A 24,679-nucleotide genomic window follows, 5' to 3' on the forward strand; every position below is an offset into this window, starting at 1 on the left:
AAAAAAAGGAACTTGCCAAAAAAACAGAACCGTGCATCACAAACGCTGTAATAATTTCTAAGGCACACCATTTGATATCTAACAGCGCCAGGAGAAAACCCAACACGTGAGGTTTGTGTTTCAAGAAGGTGGAGAAAGTGAGACGAGTGATCAAAGCGGAGGCGGTCTGCACTAAAGATGAGGCCCCCCACACGCACCAACCCTGATCCCCGATCCCACTGGTCAGTGCCTTGGCCACTCGGAGGAAAGCTGATGGGTTTTACTTTGTGTGCTTATCTGTAGCGCTGCATAAGTAAGTTTTATATTTAAAAATGACTTCAGAAAACCATGCTTACAATAGACTAAAGATAGACGTGAGTTGCAAATCTGTGAAGGTCAGTATAGGGGCAATCTGACAGCAGCGAGCAGACGGAATGACTAAAAGCTGCCTTAGTCATAAATCTGGCTAATGCAGTGAGATAGACTGCATTTGGGAAGAAAACGGGGGGAGGGGGGGCTCAAACTGCAAAGGATTGCGATAGAAAGTGAGGGGCTTCACCGCGTTAAGCTGAAGTCACCGGCACATCCTGGTCGTCTGCGGTTGCCAGACTAAAAGCCCCTCTCGACGCGGCCGACGCTCGACTCCAACCTTCAGTTGATAGTTTTCTTCTCTCCTCCCCCCTCCCAGCAGAAAGTTATTCAGCTCCGCACCCTTCCCTGGCTGTTCCTCCTTTCATCATTTCTCTTTTCCTTTTGCAATATTTCTCCCTGTCTCTCCCTCATTCGCAGCTTCTCTAGCTCAGTGGGTGTGTGTCCCTTTAGGGTGTCTGCAGCAGTTGAGATAAGAGGCGAGTGTAGGACACAGGGGGATGGTGTTCACAGAAGCTAGGTGATCTTATCTGCTCTGCCTCTCTTTTCCGAGCATCCTCTGCTTTTCCTCTCTGCCGTTCTCCTCCCCCTTCCCTCCTTTCACTCCCGTGCCCTTCCTTCCTTCCTTCCTTCTGCTCACCCGTCTTTCTCAAAAACGCACATTCCCTTAGATCCCCTCTGCGCTGCTGTTGATTTGAATTTGAAGTGATGGGGGAACTAAATTGGCAGCATTGACAGCAAAAACAAACAGCTTATCTTTCTCTCCTGGGCCAGTGTGGGTCTTAGTCAGATATTACAGCCATTGCCAGCATCTCACTTGTGACAATGATGATAAATTGAGCGTTTGTTGACTGTTATTTTTCATATGTGAGTGTTTGAGTGCTCCGCTATGTTAGCATCGATGCGTCAGCCGTACGTGGGTGAACATGCCCGCTGGTGAACCCTCGAGTTCTTTTAGTTAACTTTTAATTTACTCATTTAGGTCACTCATTCTTCATACTTCAATTCTGCAGCATTTTTATGCTGAAATTACCATTCGCTTGACATTTGCCATTTATTTAAGTGTTATTTGCAAAGCGTGCACAACTGAACACCATCGGAATATCACACTAACTTTACCTTTTTGTTGTAGGATAAGTGAGTTTTGAATGTGGCTTAATTTTCATCTTTTGATCTAATATTAAACTGTTTCCAGTCTTCTTTTAATTATGATTATGCAGTTTTTAGCTAAAATCAAAAAGCCTGTGTTGTTTTTTTTAAAGGCCTATTTCATTTTTGCTCCTTTCATGCTTCTCTGAGCACTCCTCTAAAACCCTCTGAGCACCAGTCCCTCCCAATCCACATAAAACAGTTGGTCCTCACATTGTGATGTCACAAAGGGGGGAACAGCCCCTTCCAGGAAAAGTCTCCGCTGCCAGCATTGCCCCCAGGCTAATACAGCATCCACTTTCTCCGTGGAGCTAGCGGTGATTGGCAAAATGCTTAAATTTTATATGCACATCCGTCTTTGCAAAAGCTTGGAGGTTGTTTAATTTCGTGGGCGAGGCCGACTCCAAACTGACATCATAAAATGAACGACAACCAAAGAGAGCAAAAGGTGGGGCCTCAGAAATCAAGTCATCTTACTTCCGGGTGTAGAGCTCATAAAAATAACTCATATTTCATAAATCAGTTGTTCTTTAGTGTGCCAAAGGTAATATATGATCCTATATATTGATATAGTTTACGCTGAAAGGCTAAAAAATAGCATAATATAGGCCCTTTAAGACACATTTGGGATGGGAAATGTGTCTTAAGTTGGGATGGGACTCTTGGGGCCGAGGTTAACTCTGGTGATTTCCCATCAGCCCTTTGTTTACACTATCCCGCGCAGGCTTATCGCACCTCACAAGCCAAAATTAACATTAGCGTAGCAAAAAAAAAAAAAAAAATAGAGTTTTGCCGTTGTACAGTTTTGATCTCGATGAAGAAAATAAGAATGTTAATGTATACATTTGTCTGCAAGTGGATGCATCAGAAGTGGAGCAGCGAAGGGAGTGTCACAAAACTGAGCTTTTTCAAACCGCGGAGTTTCATCTGCGACTGATCCAACAGGATTTGAATAGAGAAATTATCAGAAACACTGTTTTAATTTTAAAATATTTATACATGTTCTCCATCATGAAAAAAATGCCGCAAGAACATATAAAAAACACGATTTTCATCTGAACGGGTCTTTAAAGATTAAAGTGTTTAGGCGGTTGTGTTTTTACTAGCTATCAAAGCTAACCCTAAGCTGTAACTAAAACAACGCTTGCTTTCACCTAAACATCTGCTTTGTCGGTCGGCATCAATACTGAAGCCACACATCTGCAGCAGGTAAGAAGAGTGCAGGTGCAGGAAAGGCTTTGTGGACAGGGTTAGTTAGCACTGACAGAAATGACAGAGCAATTAGCAGAGAAGATTACAGACCAGATCTGCAATGCAAAATCCATACGACATGCTCAATCTGCAGCACAGGGACATGCAGATAGAGCTTGGCATGTAGGGGAAGGAGCAGGAAAGAAGTTAGAAACCCAGAAAAGTTGTTTATGTGCAGCATATCATCCAAATGAGAGAATATCGGCTCAACAAGCTATCAATGCTAAATGTTAAACCACTTCATTACTTTAGCTGTTACGTTTTTTTTTCTCCATGTTTTAACTTAATAGATTTTGGTCAGATTTTTTTTATAATATGGTGTTCCCTTATTTGTTGCATAACTTGTGTCCTAAAAATAACTTCATATTTTTATAGTAATTATAGATGTTTGAAGGATGCAACCCCCCTCACTATACTCTTCTAAAACAGAAAATTTTCACACTTTTGTTTCTTGTTTAACCCTTTAACACTGGTGGTGTTTCGTAAATAACACACTCTCTTCGACTTTTAACGTGATCAACATGAAATGGCCGATTCTGATGCGGAGAAACGTGGCTTTTCATATCGCACGAAGAACAAAGTATTGCATTACGGAAAAAAAACACTTTTATCCCTGACAGAATTGGCTGATTTAAACTGTAACTGTAAAATGTTGCAAACCAGCGCAAAGCTGCTTCTGTCTGCTGCAGAAACTGCTGGAATGACGTTAATTGCGTAAACGGTTGAACGGTTACAGTCAATGGTTACGGTAGTTGAAAGAGTGTAAATACTGGAGCTAAAGCTCTGGTGTTAAAGGGTTAAACATTCTCAAAGTTCAAATCTTCATAGGAAATACGTCTAGTACTACAGAATGAAACCAAAGGTCAGGTTGCAATCGAAGACTTGTGTGAATTGGGCAAGCTGAACACATTCTGTACGAGACACAGCAGATTGAAAAGATTGATTGAAATGGTCTATAGCTAATCAGAACGCAGAAAAGAAAATTACAAATAGCAAGACCGGAAAAGTTAGGAAACACTGTATAAGAAAATCTAGAACTTTCCTATTATGTGAATCTTTAGTTACCCTTTTTGTAAGTTAAGTGCACAGACTAGGGGTGTGTATTAGCAAGAGTCTAAAGTATCCTGATACATGTCTCACGACACGAAACATATTGCGATTTATTCCACTGTACCAGAACAATTTTTCACTTTTCAGGACCCATCACATGTAGAAACTAAGTAGTCTCATAACAACCAAAACCGCGACGCTGACTGAACATTACACAAAAGCTGGTTCTTGTGGTATCTTGTTGTTTTGGTCGCAGTGTGTTGTGCTGCCGACTAACGGTTGGGGTTAAGATGGAAAACCAAAAGCAAGATGCTGAAGGACGCTCATAAGTAATTAACTAAATATTGTCTTGTCAGCATTTTAAAGTGATACAAGTATGGTCAAACAAAATATCGCAATATATTCCCGAATCAATTTTGCCCAGTGGTGTTTTGATTATGACTATGATGCTTTTAGACAATAGAAAAAAAATGTTGTTTTCTGGGACATAGATCCTGCAGAGCTGCAGTAGTATAATAGAAATTTGCCTTTGAGTTTTAGTTGGGACCGTTGGTATGGAGTAAGCCCGTCTTCTTAACCATCATCCATCCAGTGCAACAAAAATGGTAAGCAATATCGGAGCTATCCAGCTGTACAGTTTTGAGCCAGATTTCAGCTTAAATAAGGAAAACAAAGACACACATGGATCTATGTGTCAGCAAGTGGATGCATAAGAATGGAGCGGAGCAGGGACACAGCTACAAACTTTTTCCACGGGTATTCTTGCATCTCATCCTAATTCACAACAACTTGGATCAAAAAATAGAAATGCAATTTTAATCTTTATTTTCTTCATATATGCCATCCATCATGAGAAAAAAAGGCCACAAGGACATATTAAAAACACAATTTTCCTCACAGTGGGTCTTTAAAAGGAGAAATATCTCTGCACTGAGCCATTCTTTTTAAAATGAGTTGTTTCTGAGGCAATGTGAGGCAATGGTAGCAGGTCAAATGAGTTGTTATTTCATTTCAACATTCTGCTGATTCATTCTGATCCATTTTGCAACCTCTTTCCATTTCTTGAAATATTCATTTTATCTCTGCGGCAAAAAAACTAAAAATGAAAATAAAAATAAACTGCAGTTTAAATTAAAGACTTTAATCATTGCCACAGTATTGTTTGAATCTAAATTGTGTTCCTCTGAAGTAGATAAGGTGGCTCCGAACACGGGTTTCAGGCGCATGAATGGGAGACCTGCCTGTGTTTCCTGTGGGACCGCGCCGGCGTGTAGCATTAACACAACAGGCCCTGAGAGGATGAGGACGTAGCAAAGCTGTCAGCGGCCAACTCCCACTCCACCTAATGAGCGAGAGGCCCGTTAATTAAAACCATCAACAGGCTGAGCTCCCCGGTGTCCCTCCATCAGGACGACCCGGGGTTAAAGAGACGGAGCAGGGAGGACGGAAGGCATGCTGCTTCCACGTCCAACGCACGCCGCACCCTCCAACAATGAATAGCCTGGAGAATCTGAACTGGGAAGAGCTATGAGAGTCGTTTGCTTTCCTTGAGCCGCACAGTGTTTGTGTCTTTGGGGGAGGGGGGTCTGTGATAATCGTCTAATGCGCGGTCCTTGATGTTTCCAGAACAAACCGCGGTTCTTTTGTCTCTGTGTTTGCTGCATGGCAGCAGGGGAGCCTGACATCTATGAAAAGCTTTCAAAGCTGACACACATTAGCAGCTTCTTTGTCCCGCCGCCGCTTGGTGGCTCATAGTTGTTCGCTTTCGGACGATCTTTTCTCTATTGCAAAATTTGGCGAAACTGTTGCAACGAGAGTGTGGTCGGCGGTTGGGGGAGGGGGACAGACAAACACCTGCTTGTACAATATGAACTTAAATTACATTCTAACACCGCAGCATATTGCGCAGTTGTCTCCGTGAGTGTTTTATTAAACTGTCAAACAGATGAATCATTAGCTTTGATCTGCAGATTGACAGTTTGTCAGCTCTCTGACAGTGCCGCGTGCCTCGCTGTCAACACGGGGTGGCGAGGGAACAGCTTACAAGTTCCCCGCGGCTTCATCGTCGTCTGTGCCTTCTGCGTCTCCATCTTACTTCCACCCCCGCATGTCAGCCCAGGTGCTAACAAAACCGAGGATTGTGGGTAGCCTTGGAACATATGGAGCAGGGAGATGGAGAAATGAAGGGTGGAGGGAGGAGAAAGGAAAGTGGTGGTGGAGGTGGTGGGGGGGAGTCAGAGGGAGAAGGGAGAAGCTGTCAAGCTGTCTATCCCTGTCACAGCAGCCAGGAGAGTGCGATGGACAAATGGATAACTGCTATTTCAGACTGCCAGGAAAAAAAGCTCACACAGATTTGATGGGTTGATGTGGGCACAGTGGCTCCTGTGCAAAGGAATGTTCGAATCGCTGATGCAGTTTCTCTTGGTGCTCCTCTGCTGTGCATGTGGAGACTGTTTGTATACGCAGAAATGCTCTGTTTGCACAGTCGCTCAAACGCATTTCATCATGCATAAACACACAAATACGAACCAATTCCCAATGCGGCCATGTGGACAGAGTTTCTGGAGCTGCGACTGCAACATTTCTTTGGCTGATGATCACTGCGTTCCCTTCCTTTTTTTTTTTTTGCAAATCTGCCTCTCCTTCAATTCGCAAAACTCAACAATCTCTTTCCTCTTTTGCTTTATTTCAGGCTGTGCCTTCCTTACCTACTGTGCCAGAGAGTCAGCCCTGAAAGCCCAGAATGCATTGCACGAGCAGAAGACCCTGCCAGGAGTAAGTCACACACACACAGAGCGCCGCACACGCTTTACCCACGGATGACGCTTTTGTCATGAAATGCTGCTTATTTGTTACGACTCAAGAAGGAATCTCCATCCTCACAATGCTGATGGTGCGCTGCCTGTGCGCTGGGCTGAAGCAGCCCGTCTTTTCTTCCTCTCCAGGATCTCTCTTCTTCCTCATCTCAACCCCCCACTCTCCTTCAACCGGCTCCCTCCCTCTTCACTTTGACAGTCACATACACACAAATCCATAGGGAGGAACCTCACAGCATCACATCATAGGCCTACTATTTATAGTCCTTCCTCCAGTTTGTGTAAATGAGTGTGTGTGTGTGTGTGGGCAAATATGTGAGATAGACAGAGATGAAAAGTGAGTGGGCGGATGAATGTGGGATTTTTCTGCGTTTGCGCGAGCGCTGTGCCTCAGCACAAGTGTGCATCATGAATGTACGTACATCACGACTGCACACATCTCCACGGCGGATGTTCACACGCTGTGGATGTGATTAGTCACGTGCACGCTTGCAGCTGGAGGCGAAGCGTGCTCGCCTAAGCGCTCAGCCCTTGTTAAGAAAGTTTTGACACTCAAAAGTGGTGAAGACATTCATTCATTAGCAAAGTGTTTGTGGGGATGGCGCACAAGCGTTCGCTTTACTGTATACATTGTTCCGTGCTTGCCTATGTATGCGTCGCGCCCTTTTCAAGCGGCATGTTCACACACCTTAGTGCCTGAACGTGCACGCGGAGCGTCACCGCTTGCTTGTGTGTGTTTGGAAGTTTTGATGCGTTTCTGTCAGGCCCGGCTCGGTTTGCTCTGTTCGTTTTTAATGACGCCTCCAGGGAAGTTGACAGTCGCCGTGTTGAGCGCGCAGCCTTTGATGTGAGTGATTATGACATCACAGACGTGCAGTTGAGAAGAGCGGAGGAGTAGGGATCCATGCTCCCAGTCTTTTTTTTTTCTTTTTTAACCCCCCCATTCGCACATTATTCAAAAGGAAACAGGGTGGGAGAGACACAAGGAAAGACAAAATATTTGGTCAAAGCCAGAATGCAGTTTTGTTATGATGTATGTTTGAGGGAACTCTGGTTTCTAGAGTTTGACGCATGAACAGCAAAGCTGTTGTCAATCTGGTTTTTTAATAAATCTATATGGGTTTTTTTTTTTTATTGTCAGACAAATGGAGGGGTAAGGATGTAGTTTGACTTCACATGTTTCCGCCGCTGACCGTCAGTCATGCATCATTATCAGCTGTTTGTGAAGGGGATTTTCACTTAACACTTGTGCTTTCTTATGGAGTTGAAATGACCTCACCTTTACATTGATTTGTCATCCTTCCCATGACAAACGTGGAACAAGGTGGACAGGATTTTATGTCTTCCCCAGACACCAGTAAAGATAAAAAATCCTCTAAAAAAAAACCGCTGTCTTATGGGGTCCAGATGACCCCACTTTAACTCTTGTGCCGGATAGCACAAGGGTTAAGGGTGGTTACGACAAATGCCCTTGCACACAAAGTAAACACTAAAATCAAACCCTGATGCTAAATTCAAAACACCCTCCGCAGTGTACATTCCCTACCCCTACATTTAGCCCTCCAAATGGAAAGTCATCAGCTATGCCAGAATTCCCACCCTAATCCTTAACTAGCAAAAAAAACGATATAGTGCCCTGGAATTTAAAAACAATTCAGACACCATGTTAACTACTTTTCTTTTGGTTTTCTAAATGCTGAATATGACGTCATCGATTTCAAGAAGTGAAAATTTAATCAATACAAACATTTAACGATGTCTATTTGTGACTCCATTGTGTTCTGATGATGAAAATGTGGATTAGTTATTAAAAAATTACATTTAAACACTTTTTTGCAAAAATTGTGTGACTGCAATGCATTATGGTCAACATTTGCTATTGTAGTGAGCACTGATGCAAGCTAGTTTTTCACAAAGATTTCTGGGAAATTTCTAGTGCATTCAATTTTGGACGATACTGCAAAATACCGAGTGCACTATATAGTGAGTTGGAGAATTTGGACATAGCCCTAGAAAAATAGTGTCTTCAAATTAGAAAGTTACTCCCACTCGATGATGTCATCAATAGTCGCCGGTCAGCTACATTAGCACATAGCACCTAGTGCTAGGAAATACATAATAATATAACTTTAAAAAGGTCATTCTAAAGCAAAAATATTTTACTTAAATTTAAATGTAAACTTTTGTGAAATAGAACACGCCCACAGGAAGAAAAGCGTGCCCCTCCGTGGTTACAGAACTCTAAGTCCCGTCCCTCTAACCTTAAAAAAAAACTATTTCAACAACCATTTCCCTTCAAATGCTCTTTCAATTGGAAGGGTAAGGAGAAGAGTGGGGGAAGAATTTAGATTTTAGTTTTATGATATATCGGAATAGAGCTGTGAAAGAAAAAGCAAGTTTCACAAGATTTCACAAGACACTGCTTTTTTTAATTTCACACCAAGCCTTTTCCAACTGTAGGTGGCGGACATGCGCTAGCAAACAGTAGAAAAAGAAGAAGAAGAAGAAGAAGTCACCCCTCCCTATCTGTTCAGTGTGATTATCGCTATGGGCTAAACACATGTTCAAGAATGTCCACTGTTTACATAGCTTGAGACACAACACAGGAGACTGATGGAGCTAATCTCAACAAAGCAGAATAAATTAAGTAATTAGGAAAAAAAAGAAAAAAAAAATAGAAATAAAAGGACATTTTTGCTCTCAAAGATGCGTCAGGCTTTTTCATGGTGAACTAATATACAACCTTTTCCTACATCTCCCTACCATCAAGTCTGTAAACGCAAGATTTCTCGTTATTTTTTTTTATTATTTTTTTTTTTTTTTACTTCATCTTCTGATGGTCTCACTGTCCACTAAATTTTAGTGAAACTTCCTCTGTGAAGGTCAGTGCTGGAACCAGGAATCAAAAATGTCCTCAAAGGCTTTGGAAAAAGTATACAACGTTTACCTTTTCTTAGATTACCACACCACAAAAGTCAAAAATTCTTACCCCATTGGGAGAAAAAAAAAGATCTGCCAATGGGGTTAGAAAATGGTCTACCAAGGGTTTACTGTTTTCTAATCACTATTGACTCAAACAAAGATTATTTAATAAGACATTTGTTTTAGTCTTTTTACCTAAGATTCAATTTTTGCATTGCATAGTGATTTAATGATAAAAAAGGTAAATTTTAACCATACAATATTATTTTTCTTTATATATGTAGTTGTCCAGTGGGTAGAGTCAAATGAAAAACAGGAAAAATGTAATTTCATCTAAATTGGAGAAGCAGCTGCTTTCTTTTGTTCTTCAAACCACGGCCTGTATCATCTCGATCTGCCAACAGCTGAGGTTCATTTTAAAACAAACCTAGCATACTAGAAATTTTCATTTATATTAATTTCAGATGTAAACACAGTGCAAAGTCTGTGACTTTTACAAGTAGAAGCCCCTCTGTCCATTGACACTGTTGCAGTACCTGGAGCAAAAAAAAAAAAAAAAGAAATGAGGAAAGCAAGAAATGATCAGGACAGACAAGCACCAGCACCTCCGAACTGAAAGAGGGCAGCACCGAGCCAAGTGAGTAGACACCGAGCTTAAAGATAGCAGAGTGAAATGTCAACTGTGCTGGCAAGTTGCTGACTCATCATGGCAGAGAGGGCAAGTGCATGACTGTAGAGCTCAGGTTGGGAAAGGCAGAGGTTCTCTAAAACGCTTGAGGAAAAATCTGGGATTCACGCAGCCACTCTTACTCGATTATCCCATCACCATTTGAATCTTAAATCCCAAAAAGTTGTCTATCTCCAATCCAAGAGATCAAAGGTTCAACAGGCAGAAGTGCCAAATGCATGGGCAGGAAATCCAACCAGGAGCACACAAAGATTCCAGAAAGCTTGTGACAGGTTCAGGCAGAACTGATTTGGAGTGAGAACAGGTGAATGAAATTAGAGTAATTACCAGGGATGGTGGGAGCAGACAGGAAGGAGGGGCTGTATCCACATGAAGCTGTTTCTATTTATTAAAAGCCTTAACAGAGTAATTTTGGTCTCATTGAAGATATTTGCTTCTGTAAATCAATCAAACAGCCTGCTTTCTATGATTTATTATAAAGAATTATATACATTCCTGACATAATTATAGGATATTTGTAAAAATGTATTCAGAAAGCTTTTGTTTTCATTTTTGGTTGACAGTCTTTAGACGTTTCATTTTTCTGCCATCAGTCGAAGGATTTGTAGATGTGGAAATATAGACATTGGTTACTAAGTTTGAATATGTTATTTTATTTAATTTAACTCTTTCTGGTTAGATTTTTGTGTCTTTAACTTTGTGCTGTTTGACATGGAGACATCACACTCCTGGGATTCTTCATCCAATCATCTCTTTTTATGAAATTACCACCTTTATCTATCCTGAGTGCAGGTGCGATTGAACTGAAAACATCAGCATATAAAGCACTGGAACAGTTTGTAATGACCATGCCCCCTGCAAGTCAAGTAGTAGATGAGGTGCATTTTGGGTAACCGCATTTTATTTGTATTTTTTTGTGTGATATTTTGGCTCTGTCAAAATTCCCACTCTAATCCCTAACTACTTAAAAACTACATAGTGTGGGACTATCTAGTGCCCTGGATTTTTACAAGCAATTTTTTTTTTCAAATGGCAAGTATGATGTCACCGATTTCACAAAGTGAAAGTCTAATCAATACGAGCATTTTATAACGTCTATTTATGAATCTAATGTGTTCTGATGATGAAAATGTGGATAGTTTGTTCAAAATTACATTTAAACACATTTTTTAATCGCAAAAATTGTTCAAACACATTGCATTGTGGTCCATATTTGCCAATGTAATGAGCATCGATGCACATAGTTTTTTTTTTTTGCAAAGACTTCTGGGAAATTTGTAGGGTACTCAACTCGATTTCGATATTGTAGATTTGGACAGCACTACAAAATGTCTAATGCACTTTAAAGTGCACTAGAGCGTAGTGAAGGAATTCAGACATAGTCTTGGTTTCTGACCTGCTAGCTAGCCAAGTTAAGTTCTGCTCCAGCGCTTGGTTACCAGCATCTGTTGTTTACCATTTTAAGACCTGAGCTAGTATTTGAGCTAACCCTCTACATACATAGACACAGGGTCCAAGCTAAGCAGCATTAACTACTGTGGTAGTCTAACCCAAACCAAGACGTCCACGTATATGGACGCCAAATCTTAAAACATTAAACACAGATTAAGAGGAAAGCACTTTAGGTTTTGTCCTGGAAAGTAAAGCTAGCATTTTATGCTGCTTACCCATAAGTCTCTGCGCTGATTCATAGTATGTACATTGCACTATCAATTAGGTTGTGGTTCCAGTCATGCTGATTTGGGCAGGATTGCAACATGACTACACTCCAGGTCATTGATACGCCAGAGAATAACATCAAATATGTTTCAGTTCCGCATAACGACAAGTTTGAATATTTTCCCTCCAAAAGAAATCATCCAGACCCGCCTGGGACCTTCTTCGATTCTTTTTCCCTAATGACTTTAAAATAAACCCAGAGAGCGAGCAGCACCGTCCATGTGCGTTTTTACCCTTTGATTTTGCTGCTACATTGAAAGAAGGAAAAATGAGACTCAGCACCACATTTTCTACGTTGTGATGAGACACAACAAAAAACAAGGAGTTGTCACATAAAAATAGTCCTTCAGAGTTTTGGGCTGTTTTACTTCAAAAAGCCTACTTTGTGGATGGGTTATAAAGTAACTGGAATGTAACGTGTTGGAGCTAAAGTAGAATGAGAACCTACAATGAAAAAAAGGCAGTAGCTGCTCTGGGGAATTTCAAGAACACCCACAACATATCCAAATATGTTCTGTGAACTTTAGAAGATAATTACTGTGTGATGGTAAATGATAGCCAGTGGCTTTGTTTGAAAAGCATTTTTCATATGCATACATGCTTTTTTCAAACATCAAAATACTAAAATGTAAAGCCTTAAACTTAAAGATGTTGCAGTTAAAGTAGAAAAGCAAGCAAAGGAACAAGAAAAAAGGAAACTATTAAGTTTGTCTTTAACTCTTGGGATGCATCCATTCATGGTAGTCAACAAAAACGGCTTGTTTGCTTAAACCTGAGGTTCTGTACGCTGATACCTTCAGGTGTTATGCTACGCACACACTAGATATGTGATGCACATTCAAAAAACACACAAAACAGGAATTCTTGAATGCATTTTTTGAATATGCTGTTTTTTACCCTGGACCGTTGCTACCCAAAACAAGCACATGTACTCTCATTTGGAAAAGACTTAATACAAAATAACAAAACGGTGCAAACTGCACTAATCTTCTCTTTCACGTTTCTATTCTGATATATGAAAGAGTTGGGACGAATCCGAAATCCCCCTACCCCTAAATTTAGCCCTCCACATGGAGAGTTATGGAAAAATAGTGTCTTCAAATTCAGACGTTAGCCCCACTCAATGATGTCATCAATAGTCGCCGGTCAGCTATGTTAGTGTGAAGCTGCTAGCATTTAGAAACACATAACCACACTGGTTTTATAACTTTAAAAAGGTCATACTAAAACAAAAAGTCACGACTTACATTTAAATGTAAACTTCCATGCATCAGTGCACACCCACGTGAAGAAAAACACTTCTCCGCTGCACGTCGCAGAACTCCCTCACGGCGAAGGGCTCGACTTCCCTCCACCGCAAAGGTTAGCCCTTAAAAAAACTATTTTGGACAATCCTACCACTTCAAAAGCCCTTATATCTGGAGGGGTATGGAGAAGCTGTAAGAGTAGGGGAAGAATTCTGATTCGGCCTTGGTGTCGTTTCATTATTAATTTCACTTTAATTATCAATTTCAAATGGTTGGCACTTCCGTAAATCGAAAAGGACCCTACCTATAGGTCAGTACCTGTTCAATAGCCACACATTTTATACCTAGAACTCGAATGACGACGTGTGAATGAGAGTTTTGATCAAAAACTTTTCATTTGAATTGGCCAGTTGAAAACACGTTTCTAAGCTCAGTGTGAACGTGGCATTAAAACTCAATTGGATTTGTTTTCAACAAACACATTGGAGATAAACTCATTTTTCCTTCCTTTAATTTTGTTAGAAAACCTTTCTAATCAATGACTTTGTTTGCAGGAAGACTTTGGCTAAATCTTTTTATTGCATTTGGTGCTGAAGTTAAGTTGTTCCACATTTATGATGCTGGACTTGTTCTATGAAAATGTAAAACACTTTGACAAAAGGAGGCAGTATAGTTTATTAATTGTAGTATCTGGGCAGATAACTCGTATTTCTTCATCTGGAGACAATGATGTGTGTTAAAATGGGGCACAACATTAATGCCAGGCCTTGGCTGCCGCCCCTGTGATTCTGCCAACCAGTTTTAGACTACAGCAAGAGGCATAAAAAGCTCCTCTATCGATTCTGGCAAAATCCTCACAAGTGGGCGGATGTGTTTTTGTGTACCCATGTGTGTGCGTGATTGAGTGTTTATGCGTGGGTCACGGGGTGGAGTTGCAGAGCAGAAGCTAGTGCAGCGTGTGCACAAACCACGAAGCCCAAATACCCACAAGCGAATCCTCCCACAGAAGATCTAACACATGGGAAAAAAAAGTGAAACTGGAAAAAAAAAGCTGGCATCCTCTTAAACAAACTGTTAAAATAGAGCATAGGTCAGAGCACTGACTTATACCCTTGCACTTCACAGAGAGGCATTCACTCCTGAATACTTAGCACCCAGTTCCAGGTTAGAATCTGTGCATACAAATACACGCCAAACAAAACCCACCTCTGATACTCCCAACTCACTCATATTCCAAATCTTGCTCTCGTAGCTGCAACACAACACTCCTAGTAAACACTTGCTTTCAACAACCTGATACTGTGATGCTCGTGGATGGAGGAGGAGTAGTGAGAAAGCAGAAGAGAGTAAGGTAAGGAGAGAAATACGGCATCAATTGACTGTCACTGTAATAGTGAGCCAGATGAGGAAATATAGAACACTGCGAATCGATGCGTCATTCCAGAGCTCCTTCACGCTCACACAAAGCCGCGGACGCACACATGAACGCACAGCCGTTTCCAGCCTGGGGGCAAACAAACTACATAAAAGACAGGACAGTAAATGAATAGCAAGAGAGGGAAGGGTGGGGGGTGGGGGGTGAAGGCAGACTGGAGAGAGTGGGCGGATGGAGGGAGTAGGAGGAGAGGTGTAGTCGAGGTGCCTCCATACCAACTGATTTGTGTCTGTTTCTTTTTTCAACACCCCCCCCCCCTCCCCCACTACCTCCCTTCCCTCCTCCCCTCAACTCCTCTCAGTTGAGATAATGCCAGGGCAAGAAATCCATGGCATTGATTGGATCCCGTGACCCAGTTTCATGGCAGCTTTTTCTCAATAAGTCGTCCTTATTGGTCAATAACTGCCAGGCTCCCCAGGTAAAGTGGGTGAAGAGGTGTTTGGATGAGGGCGGGGAGTCGGTGCTGGATTGTGATTTGTTTTCCTGGAGCGTGCGCGAGGACGCAAGTTCATTTCTTCTTTGTAGATTTTTATATTTAGTAATGCAATATTCAGGAGGCACAGGCTCCCTCCATATGACTAATGCTGCAGACTGCAGAGCCGGAGCGTCCGCTCTTTCTCCCCGGGCCTTCACCTCATCAACTATCTTAATCGCCCTTATCCAAAAAACAAACAGATAAAAAAAGCTATTTGCTACATCACGTGCTTCATCAAATGAATACATCCCCACTGACAGGACGGCGGAGTGAAGCTGAGGCGCATTTTAGCTAAAACAATCCCAGCATGCAAAATCAATAAGCACATAGATTTTTTTTCTTTTTTTAAACAGACTCTGGTAAACTTAGAGTTATTAATCCTAAATAATATTTTTTTTTTTTAAAAAAAAAAGAATATACTGTATTCAAGTCAGCTGTGAGTGAAGCAGTTTTCAGGCTGAATGTGGCAGGTCATAAGCCTGCAATAAAAATTCAAATTAGCCTCCCTAAGCGGACAGTGGAAACGCAGAGACACCTCGTGGAATTACTGTTATAATTTCAGAGCTGTTTGTTAATAAGATCATCCCGGTTCATTAATCTTGTATGTCTTTCTGTAACAGCATGGAGGATTTAAAAACACACACACATGCTCTGTTTTCCATAGTTCTGTCCACCTTTGATTTTTGTGTTTTTGTGGTTAATATTAGACCTGTCACTTTCACTTAAGGGGATATCATATTGCTAAAGCACACACTGATCTGCTGGACAGTACGGTGATTCAAGCTTCTTGGCAGGTTTGGCAAATACCCCATTTTTGTGTCAATATGGCGACGATTTCTCCACAAAAATAAGACCGAAACAAATAAATCCATGAATGATCTGCGCGGTATACTGTGGACCTCAACCCCATCAAATATCCTGACTTAAAAACTCAAAGTGTAACTGTTTGGAGACAGGCAGAACAATAGGTTCATTCTAGGTTTGGATTTGATTGATTGATTGATTTATGTTGTGAACTTCACAGTATCAAGTCTGTACGAGCTGTCAGTAAACTGCAATGTCAGATTGTCAAACATGTACAAAAAAAGGTTTTTGTTGTGCATTTGTAAAGTGGCAATTCTGAATTCACATCTATTTCACCCTGTGTGCGAGAAAGCACTCCGGGTTCCTTTAGTTTTTTCTCATTTCTAACAATTCATTTTTTGCATTTTTGTTATTGTTTCCCACCATTCTCTTCACTTTGTCTCTTTAGCTTGTTGATAGGGGGCTTGTTGATACCCTAAATTTAAAGATTGGTCGCTCTTATCCAACCAGACATCTGCATGGGGGCACCAGTAATTCCATACAGTTGTTATTTTTGGGATGTCAACATACCCTACAGTGTCTAAGACAGGTCTTGTAAAAACCCCTGTGAGGTATAAAACATGAATGGTTTTGTAATTGTAATATTATTACAAGCGAACATGCCACCCTTTGTCATATAAAGTCTGAACGCTCCCATCATCATTAGGCTTAAGGCCTGATGTTACAACCTCCCATTGCCAAATGCAGTTTGAGCAGATTGTACTAATGAGAAAAATTCATCTGCCTTGAGGCAGCAGTTCACCATAGTTGAAAAAGCTAACTAATTTCAGAAGTGGTGCATGCTACCTGCTGGGTCAGTAGATTGATGATCCGTATGTGGAATTGCACACCTTTTTACACCAAGCAATTCTGCAGAGCATGCTCTGCTATGACAATAACTCAATTTGTGGAGTTGATTTCAATACAAGGAAGAGTTATAACCATCTAGAGATGGAAAAATAAAAGTATGTGACATCATTTTAAATGGTTTGACTGATTTGTCTTTAATGGTTTCATTCGATTTATGTTTTCTTTTTACTTTGCAGTAAAGCTGTGTCGCCAACTAAGGGAATTCAGAAATGTCATGCTCCATTTCTGAACAAGTTATTGCTTGTCTAAAATCCTTTCATTGATTCTCCATTGATCCCCAAAACAAGCACAAAACTTCTTAATCCTAACAGCCTTTACAAGTGTTAACGTCACGATTGGCATTTAGAGCTCTTCCATGTACTCATGAGAACGGGAAATGGTATGATAGGTGGTAGCAGAGGCCCAGGTGATTGAGTGGTCACTTTGCAATGAGAAGAAGATCTGTGGTTCAATCCCTCCATCATGTCAAAATGTCCTTGGGAAAGAAGGTAAAGCCCCACTTTGACCCCAATATTATCATCCATGTGTGACTTTGGAGAGAAGCCATTAGATATAAAGTGAGCGAAAGTACCTTTTTGACCCCTAAAAGGAAATTAAAGTACACACAAAAAAAAAGATACGGCATCGTACAAATGTGTCAATCTCTTAGAACAAAAAAAATATTTAGAAGTTTTCAAAGATGCTTAACCGGATCTGTCTTCTTCAAATTGTCTTTCTAGTGGGGAGAAATCTTGCATGACTGGAGTTTCATAAACCCCCCCGAAGCACCACATCATTCCCTCCCGGATATAAAGCCGGCAGTAGCTGTGACTGCCGCTGGGGAGAGGACAGAAGTATGGGCTGCTGCAGCTGTTCTTTAGGAAAAAAAAAAAAAAAGCTATAAAAGCACCTTATCCTGTGTGTGCCTGGCTTGAACCCTGGTCGTACATATAGTTCACAGATTTAAGTATCTCCATAAGCTGCTTGTTATAGCCGCTCTGCCATTGTCACAGTTTTACCTCCTGCTGCTGCTGCACTGAGTTCCCTTGACTCCAGCTGATTTAAAATATCTTGCCAGTTCAGGGATTTTTTTTTCTCCCTCTGAACACTTATGTCACACTGCAATATCTATTTGTCTTCTTCAGGTTCTCAAGCCCCAACAGACGTATAGTGCGATATGTCTTTCCATTACAGTGAGTGCATTGTTTGGCTAATTTAACCCTAAACGTGAAAGACTGAAGACTAAAATGGCAAAATAGAAAAAATGCACAAAAAAAAAAAATCTGTGAGATAGATTATAATTCATCCAATAAAATGGTATTTAAGATGATGAAGAAAAATAATGGTCCAGGGTGTGTGTACTTTTCCTTTCTGTCAAGCATTAGCCTGGCTTGGATGTCTGCTCTACTCCCAAGTGTCTTGCGCGCTTGTCAGTGTAGGACAGAGCAGATGCTTTGAAACAGCAGAGAACATTTTCATTCAATGATCTCATTTTTCCCCGAGGCTTTACAGGCTCTTACAGCTTTTACTGAACAGCATGAGGCTCTGTATACTCCACATCTCTCTGTCTATAGTAGTTCTTTATGTTAATCAATGGTCTCCACTTTTTCAAAGGAGACCCACCGCTGTTATGAAATTAAAGGTTACCGAGAGCAGTTGTCTTAAAGCTCCTTTATTTTATTCAAAGTTTCTTTAAGCAACTGATGTTGGTTAAAAGTCGTTTTCAAGGATGGCTTTGTAGAATTTTCCAGGAAAAGTCATTCAATAGAGTTGGACTTGCTTTTGAGATCCAATATAACCGTATTCTAAAGTGCTACTTTGGTATTGAACTAGATAACAAATAAATTATTTCACAATGGCTTCTGAAAAGAGTAATCACAAACCCAGTTTGAACAAGAGCTTTTATAATGAGAACAACTTAGAGAAAAATTACAGCGGCAGTTTGAAAGCAAAGGGCAATTATTATGCTGTGCTTGCATTGCCGTGGACTCTGTCTTCTTTCATCAGAGCCTTGATGGCACACATAATTCAAGGAATGCATTGCAGATTGTAGGAGAGCTACGTGGCAAAGTGGGAATTTACGGCACAGAATATGATACAGGCTGTACATGCGGCTTCGGAGCCCAACAGAATTACTGAGCGTTTTGAAAAAAACGAGGTCCTGCTGCTGATCCGCACTGCAATCGTGATGTTGATTTTTCTTCTGTTTAAAGTTCCTCTAAACCAGACTCACTCCCCGCTGTTTTCACCATGGTGCAACAAAATCCCAAAACCCATTTCATTCTGACCTTCAACTCTTCGTTGTCACCGCACCTCCTAAAATATATGATAAAGCAATTCCAACTTCTTTGTTTGGCCCATATCATCTGATATTTCTGACACAGTCGCACTAGGAAATCTTATTCCCAACCTCGCCGAAGCAGCTGGTGGCCAGCAGATGTGATAATGACACTACGCACCAGCTGAGACGGGATAGCGGGCCACGACTCAGGCAGCTTTTAATAATTGATGGCAACCAAGCCCTCGGATTGGCCAGTAATTGCATTACAGGTCACTTCTCAATAGCAATTTGTGAAAGTTGTGGTGATGTGTGCCGGGTGGCGATCAATAGACACTGTTCAGAGAGGCAGCGCCCACACACCCCTCTTTCAGACTGTCTGTATTTCTTTTTCTGTGAGGGCAACTGGTGTAGAGATAATATTTCAGTCTTGCAAGGTAAAGATTTTACAACCTCTTTCAAAATAGCAGCTCCGGTTCATGGCCTTATTAAATGTGCATTCTGAATTCTGTATACAAGTGAGGTGCGCACTGTCGGTCCTGGAATATGTCTGGACGGTTTTAAGACAACGTTTGTTCCCCGCAATTTGGGCTTTTGGAAACCAACCTTAAAACTAACTTAAAAATGAATTTATGTAGGGTTGGGTAAAGTTCATGCCCCCTTGTCAAAATGAGCATCCAGGCTAGGCTAATTTCCTCACTGATTAGCTTACAATACTTTTGTAGCATATTTTTTCCAGAGATTTCAAAGGTATTTTTCTCGTTTACACTTTACAGATATTGAACGTGCTGACTTGCAGAGTCGCTAAAGTTCTGACGTCTGGGCACACTCTGAAATTAGCATGAAACTATATTAGCGATAGCATTAGCATAGTTGCTCAGTTGATTTGTAAAGCTTTAGCCTAATAAAACCAATCCATTATGCAGCCTGGTAACATGTAATCACTAATGTCTTTTCTTTATGACCTGTGTACATATGTTCCATCCTTAAACAGAACAGAAAGAATGCAGGCACACGTTAATGTTCAAGTATTATGTTGTTTTGAAGTCTCACTTTGGTTTATTTTTTAAGCTAGCTCCATTTGGCCATAAGAGAAACTAAAATCTAAGGCCGTGTCGGAATTCCTTCACTATTCTCTAACTACTAATAAATTATATAGACTACTATCCAGTTCATGCCCTTGATTTTAACAGCAATTTGGACACCATGCTTACTACTTTTTTTTTTTGAAACACCAAATGTGATGTCACCGATTTCCAGAACTAAAAACCTGATAATAAGGATTATTTATGAATCCAATGTGTCAAGAACAGGCAGACAGCTGGATCCAAGTGCAGCAGGTTTATTCGGCACAGGCAGGGCAACAGGCGTGATGCACAGCTAAAAGTCCACAAAACTAAATCAGGGTCAGGCAGGCAGGGGTCAAGCACCAGCATGAGGGCATCAGAGGAGAAGCAGAGTGGTCAGGATCCAGGCGAGGTTCAGGGCAGGCGGCAGGCAATCAGAGGGTCAGAGACAGAAGATCAGGTCCAGGTATAAACGCTCGGTAATGAAGGCAGGGTGGCACAAACAAATACTTCGCAGAGAGTGTGGCTCTGTGTGCTGCTTAAGAAGCAGGTGGGTGATTGTGTGATTGGAGACAGCTGAGCAGGAACCAGGAACTGAGGGCTGGGGCTTCTGGGAGATGAAGTGCAGATGAGGCTCAGGAGAGTTTTAGAATTCAGGCGATGGCTCCCTCTGGTGGTCTGAGGGAAAAACAGACTGATTCATGACACAATGTCTTCTGACGATGAAAGTTGGGTAATTAATAAAAAAAAAAAAAAAAATTAAAACTCATATGGTTCATATGGTTAATCATTCAAACACAATGCGTTGGGATCTATATTTGCTAATCTAGTGAGCATCAATGCACTCTAGTTTTTTCTAAGCATTCTCACTCCCAAGTCGTCATTTATGGACATATGATTTTGGGTCCCCTCAGCATCATTTTATGACTTTTCGGTGTTCCCGTCTTATTGTTTTTTGACATGCTGGCTGTTCCCATTAAATCATGGGTCCCCAACCTTTAGATATGCAGTAACCTTTACCGGATTAGGGTGCCAGGTTAGGATAATAGTACCAGATTAGAGGACCAGTCCGGTCCGCGTCCCATGGGTTGGGGGCCTCTGATTAGCGTATGTGGCACAGTACCAAGCGGCCCTCAGGACGGTGCCAGTTTTCGATCTGGAGGTTGGAGACTCCTGATTTAATGGGAATAGCCAGCATGTCAAAAAACAAGTTGAGGACACCCAAAACGTCAAAAAGTGATGCTGAGGGGGCCCGAACCATATGTCCATATATGACAAGTTGGGGGTGAGAATAAGTTGGTTTTTTGCAAAGACTCCAGGGAAATTTCTTGGGGACTGGATTTTGGAATCGTGGATTTTGACAGCTACAAAATGGCAAAATATATGAAATGCACTAAGTAGCAAGTAGTGACTGAATTTGAATACAACCGAAGGCACTTAGAGCTTCTTTTAGGATTTAGTTTTAAGTATTTATGTGTGTTGGTTCATGGGTTGTATGTGTTAAAAGGATGGGTTGAGTTTTTTATTGTAATTATTTTTTTGTCGGTTTTTAACTGTAAAGCGTTTAAAGCTACACAAGTTTGAGAAGCATGTTTTATAAATAAAGTTTGATTGAATGCTCTCTTGCCTCTTTGATAGGAGTTACTATTGTCATTAATTCACCTGCTTTCAAAACGTAATTATGGGTAAATACATTTAAATAGCTTTATTGCTTATGTTGGTGAAAAGAAGTTGCACATAAAATGAGTTTTCAACTCCTGATTCCACCTCAAGGCCACTCCAAGGGTTTATCCTCTTCAGCGTGGAAAGTACTGCTTGCATTTTATGAATGTTTTATGGTTTTAGTCTGATAAAAATTGCCATTTTAATTTACCATCAATTATTTAGCCCGTGAAAGTGCAAATGAGGCTTTCTGTGACATTCTGTGAACATGGCGGTGGCTGTCCAAGAAGCAGACAGGCTCTGGGTGACATGTAGCAGCAGGGAGCATAGCACACGTATGGTTTAAGTGCAGAACTATGACTAATCCATGCTTGATGGAAACTTTTATGAATGTAGACCAAACCATCTTGAATAGCTTGAATAGATTTTCTTTTGTGCCTTTTAGGTTTCAGTTCTTGGGGAGGCATTACTGTCTTTTACTTTTTCCTGTGTTTTCTCTTTCAGACGATGCATCCATACAGAACTTTTACTGCATTCTCTGAAAGAAATAAGTGGCACATGACTAAAACATGTGTGAATAAAAGGTAGCATCGGGTTCAAAAGGTCACAAAAAGCATTAAGTACAGACCTTTTTATTGCATAACTGAGTAGATACTGACTTTGAGTGCAGGCTGCAAACCCTCTTCTCCTTCTGGCTGCTTCTTTTGGAAGTTATTTACCATTCTTTTGTCTTGCCCCCATTGTTGATGTCTTAGCCACTTTGACATGTAAACTATCACTGTGTCATTTTGCTACATCTGGTGTTCATTCTCCTCCTGTATCTGTCTTTCTCCCCCTCTGACTCCCCCCACTCACTTTATCCTCCTGCTCCCTCCACTGTGACATAGAGAGGAGAGTGGAGGAGACAGTAGATTTTGCATGCTCTAAATACAGCCTCTATGTGTGTGGGGTGCTGTCATCAAAGGAGAGGAGGGACAGGGGACGGTTCAGTTCTTTTGTGATAGTGTGCGTTTGTGCGTGCAGCTGTTTGCATGTGTGTGTGCGACAAAGTGTGCTCGAGTTCTAGCAAACATCAAAGATGCTCCCTCATCCATCTCGTTGTCTTTCCTATTTTCTCTGTCCCCCTTCAGAACTCCCACTGTCACTCTCCCTAATGCCCATTTTAGCATAATTTTGTCAGCATTGCTTTCTTCCTCTCCTGTCTTTTTGTTTTTGTCGTTATGCTGTGCCCTTGCTCGCCTGTCTGTGTTGCTGTGTCTCACCTCCTTGCATGTGCTTGGCGGGGTGTGACAGCATTGAGAAGTCACCAAAGAGGTAAATGATGATAGGCCATCCATCATGCTTTATGGACTCTGTATGGTGCTGCCGTGGAGAGTGGCTGCAATGTGCAGTAACTCAGAACACTCTGTCCCTCCATATAACCTGGCAGGGGCTCTGCTGCTTGCCTCGCCTCTGCTGGGTGAGTGTTTATGTGACTGAGACTCAGGGGGGACATTGGTCTGACTCACCCTCTTAAGTGTTTCTCTCTGTGTTGTTTGCAGATGTGTGTGTGTGACGGGGAAAAAGGAAGTGTTTGTCCACAGTCACAGACTTTGGGTGATGAGTTTTCATTATGGCCTGATATGTCGCTGCTGAGAGCATCAGCTGCATCCAGCAGATGCAACATCTTCAGTGTGACAGACACAATCCAGCACCTCCATAAACTCAGAAAAATAAAGTTTTCTGCTCATAGGTTTCTATAAATGATGCTCAGTGCTTGGAATTTGTTGAAAGACTACAGAAAAAGATTATATTTTGGCTAAAACAGAGAAACTTTTCAAATCGTCTTTTGGTTTTTTGCGGTTTTGTGAATGAAGTGCTGCTAGAACCCTCTTCACACACACAAAAAAAAGGTGCCATCACCATGGCAACCAGATCTTACACCTAACTGACTGTGCCACACAAAGCAGAACTGAGAAGTCGCATCTTTTGTCATGTATTTCCCGGAGATCGCCTTGAAACAGCAAAGCTGAAGGCTCTGCTCACTCATGGAAGATGAGTATAGTTAAAGTTGATGCAAAATGGAAACCAAACTCCAAAACACTGCACAGCATGTGCCCTATTTTCAGGGTAAATCTGTTTCTGCTATAAAGCATGAAGCAGCATACAGCTAAAAGATTCTGAGTTTCCATGAATGGAGACCAAAATAGACTTTTGAGTAACTTCTTGCCTCAAGGCAGGAACAGAATGTTTCAGACAGACCGTGTCCTAACAAATAACTTATCATCCAAAGATTTCGTTTTCATGTGCAAAAGGAGGCTAAAGGAGGAGAAGATAGTTACTGGAAAAGCAAAATGATTTTAGGGTTTATGAGGTTTGGGGACTTAAATCCCTGAGTTAGAGTTTGAACGTTTTATTTTGAAAGTCCACTTTTCCTGTTTTTGCTTCCTGTACTTGACTTGTGCTACTAATTGCCACTCAGCTGTTTGTCATTAGTCATTATGTCCCTCAGTACACACCCAGGCTGGGTTCAGCCACTTCCTGCCAGGTCCTTGTCGATGAGTTGTTACATTGTCTGGTCAGTGATGTGTTACGTACCAAAGCATTGTTGTGTTTTTGTTTAGCTTTTGTTCCACACTGCATCGTAGAACACAGGTAAATATCCAGCATTTGCAAAACCTTTCTGATACAATGTATGCATTTTTTATGTAATTCCTATAGGTTTTAGAGACAAAGTACAGCAGAATGTGAATGTTATTTTTAAAAAATAGATTTTAGTTTAAGCAGTTGTCATTTCTCTTTACATCCTTTTTTCCTTCCTTTGCATCCTTCACTTCAATCACCCCTCCTCCTGCTGAGCCCTTTCGCACTTCTCTTTTCTCACCTTTCCACATGGAAGAA

General features: G+C 41.2%; 1 protein-coding gene across 8 annotated transcripts in view; it reads left to right on the forward strand.

Moving 5' to 3' along the window:
• The window catches only part of celf4 (CUGBP, Elav-like family member 4), a 117,677-nt gene that overhangs the window by 24,840 nt on the left and 68,158 nt on the right, over window positions 1-24,679 (forward strand). For all 8 annotated transcript variants that reach the window (XM_024270936.2, XM_024270937.2, XM_024270934.2 and 5 more), the window contains exon 2: window positions 6,491-6,573. In XM_024270936.2, the coding sequence (XP_024126704.1) occupies window positions 6,491-6,573 (83 nt within the window). The remainder of the gene's footprint in view (window positions 1-6,490; window positions 6,574-24,679) is intronic.

Source organism: Oryzias melastigma, linkage group LG5 (genome assembly GCF_002922805.2).
Source record: "Oryzias melastigma strain HK-1 linkage group LG5, ASM292280v2, whole genome shotgun sequence".
Taxonomy (NCBI): domain Eukaryota; kingdom Metazoa; phylum Chordata; class Actinopteri; order Beloniformes; family Adrianichthyidae; genus Oryzias; species Oryzias melastigma.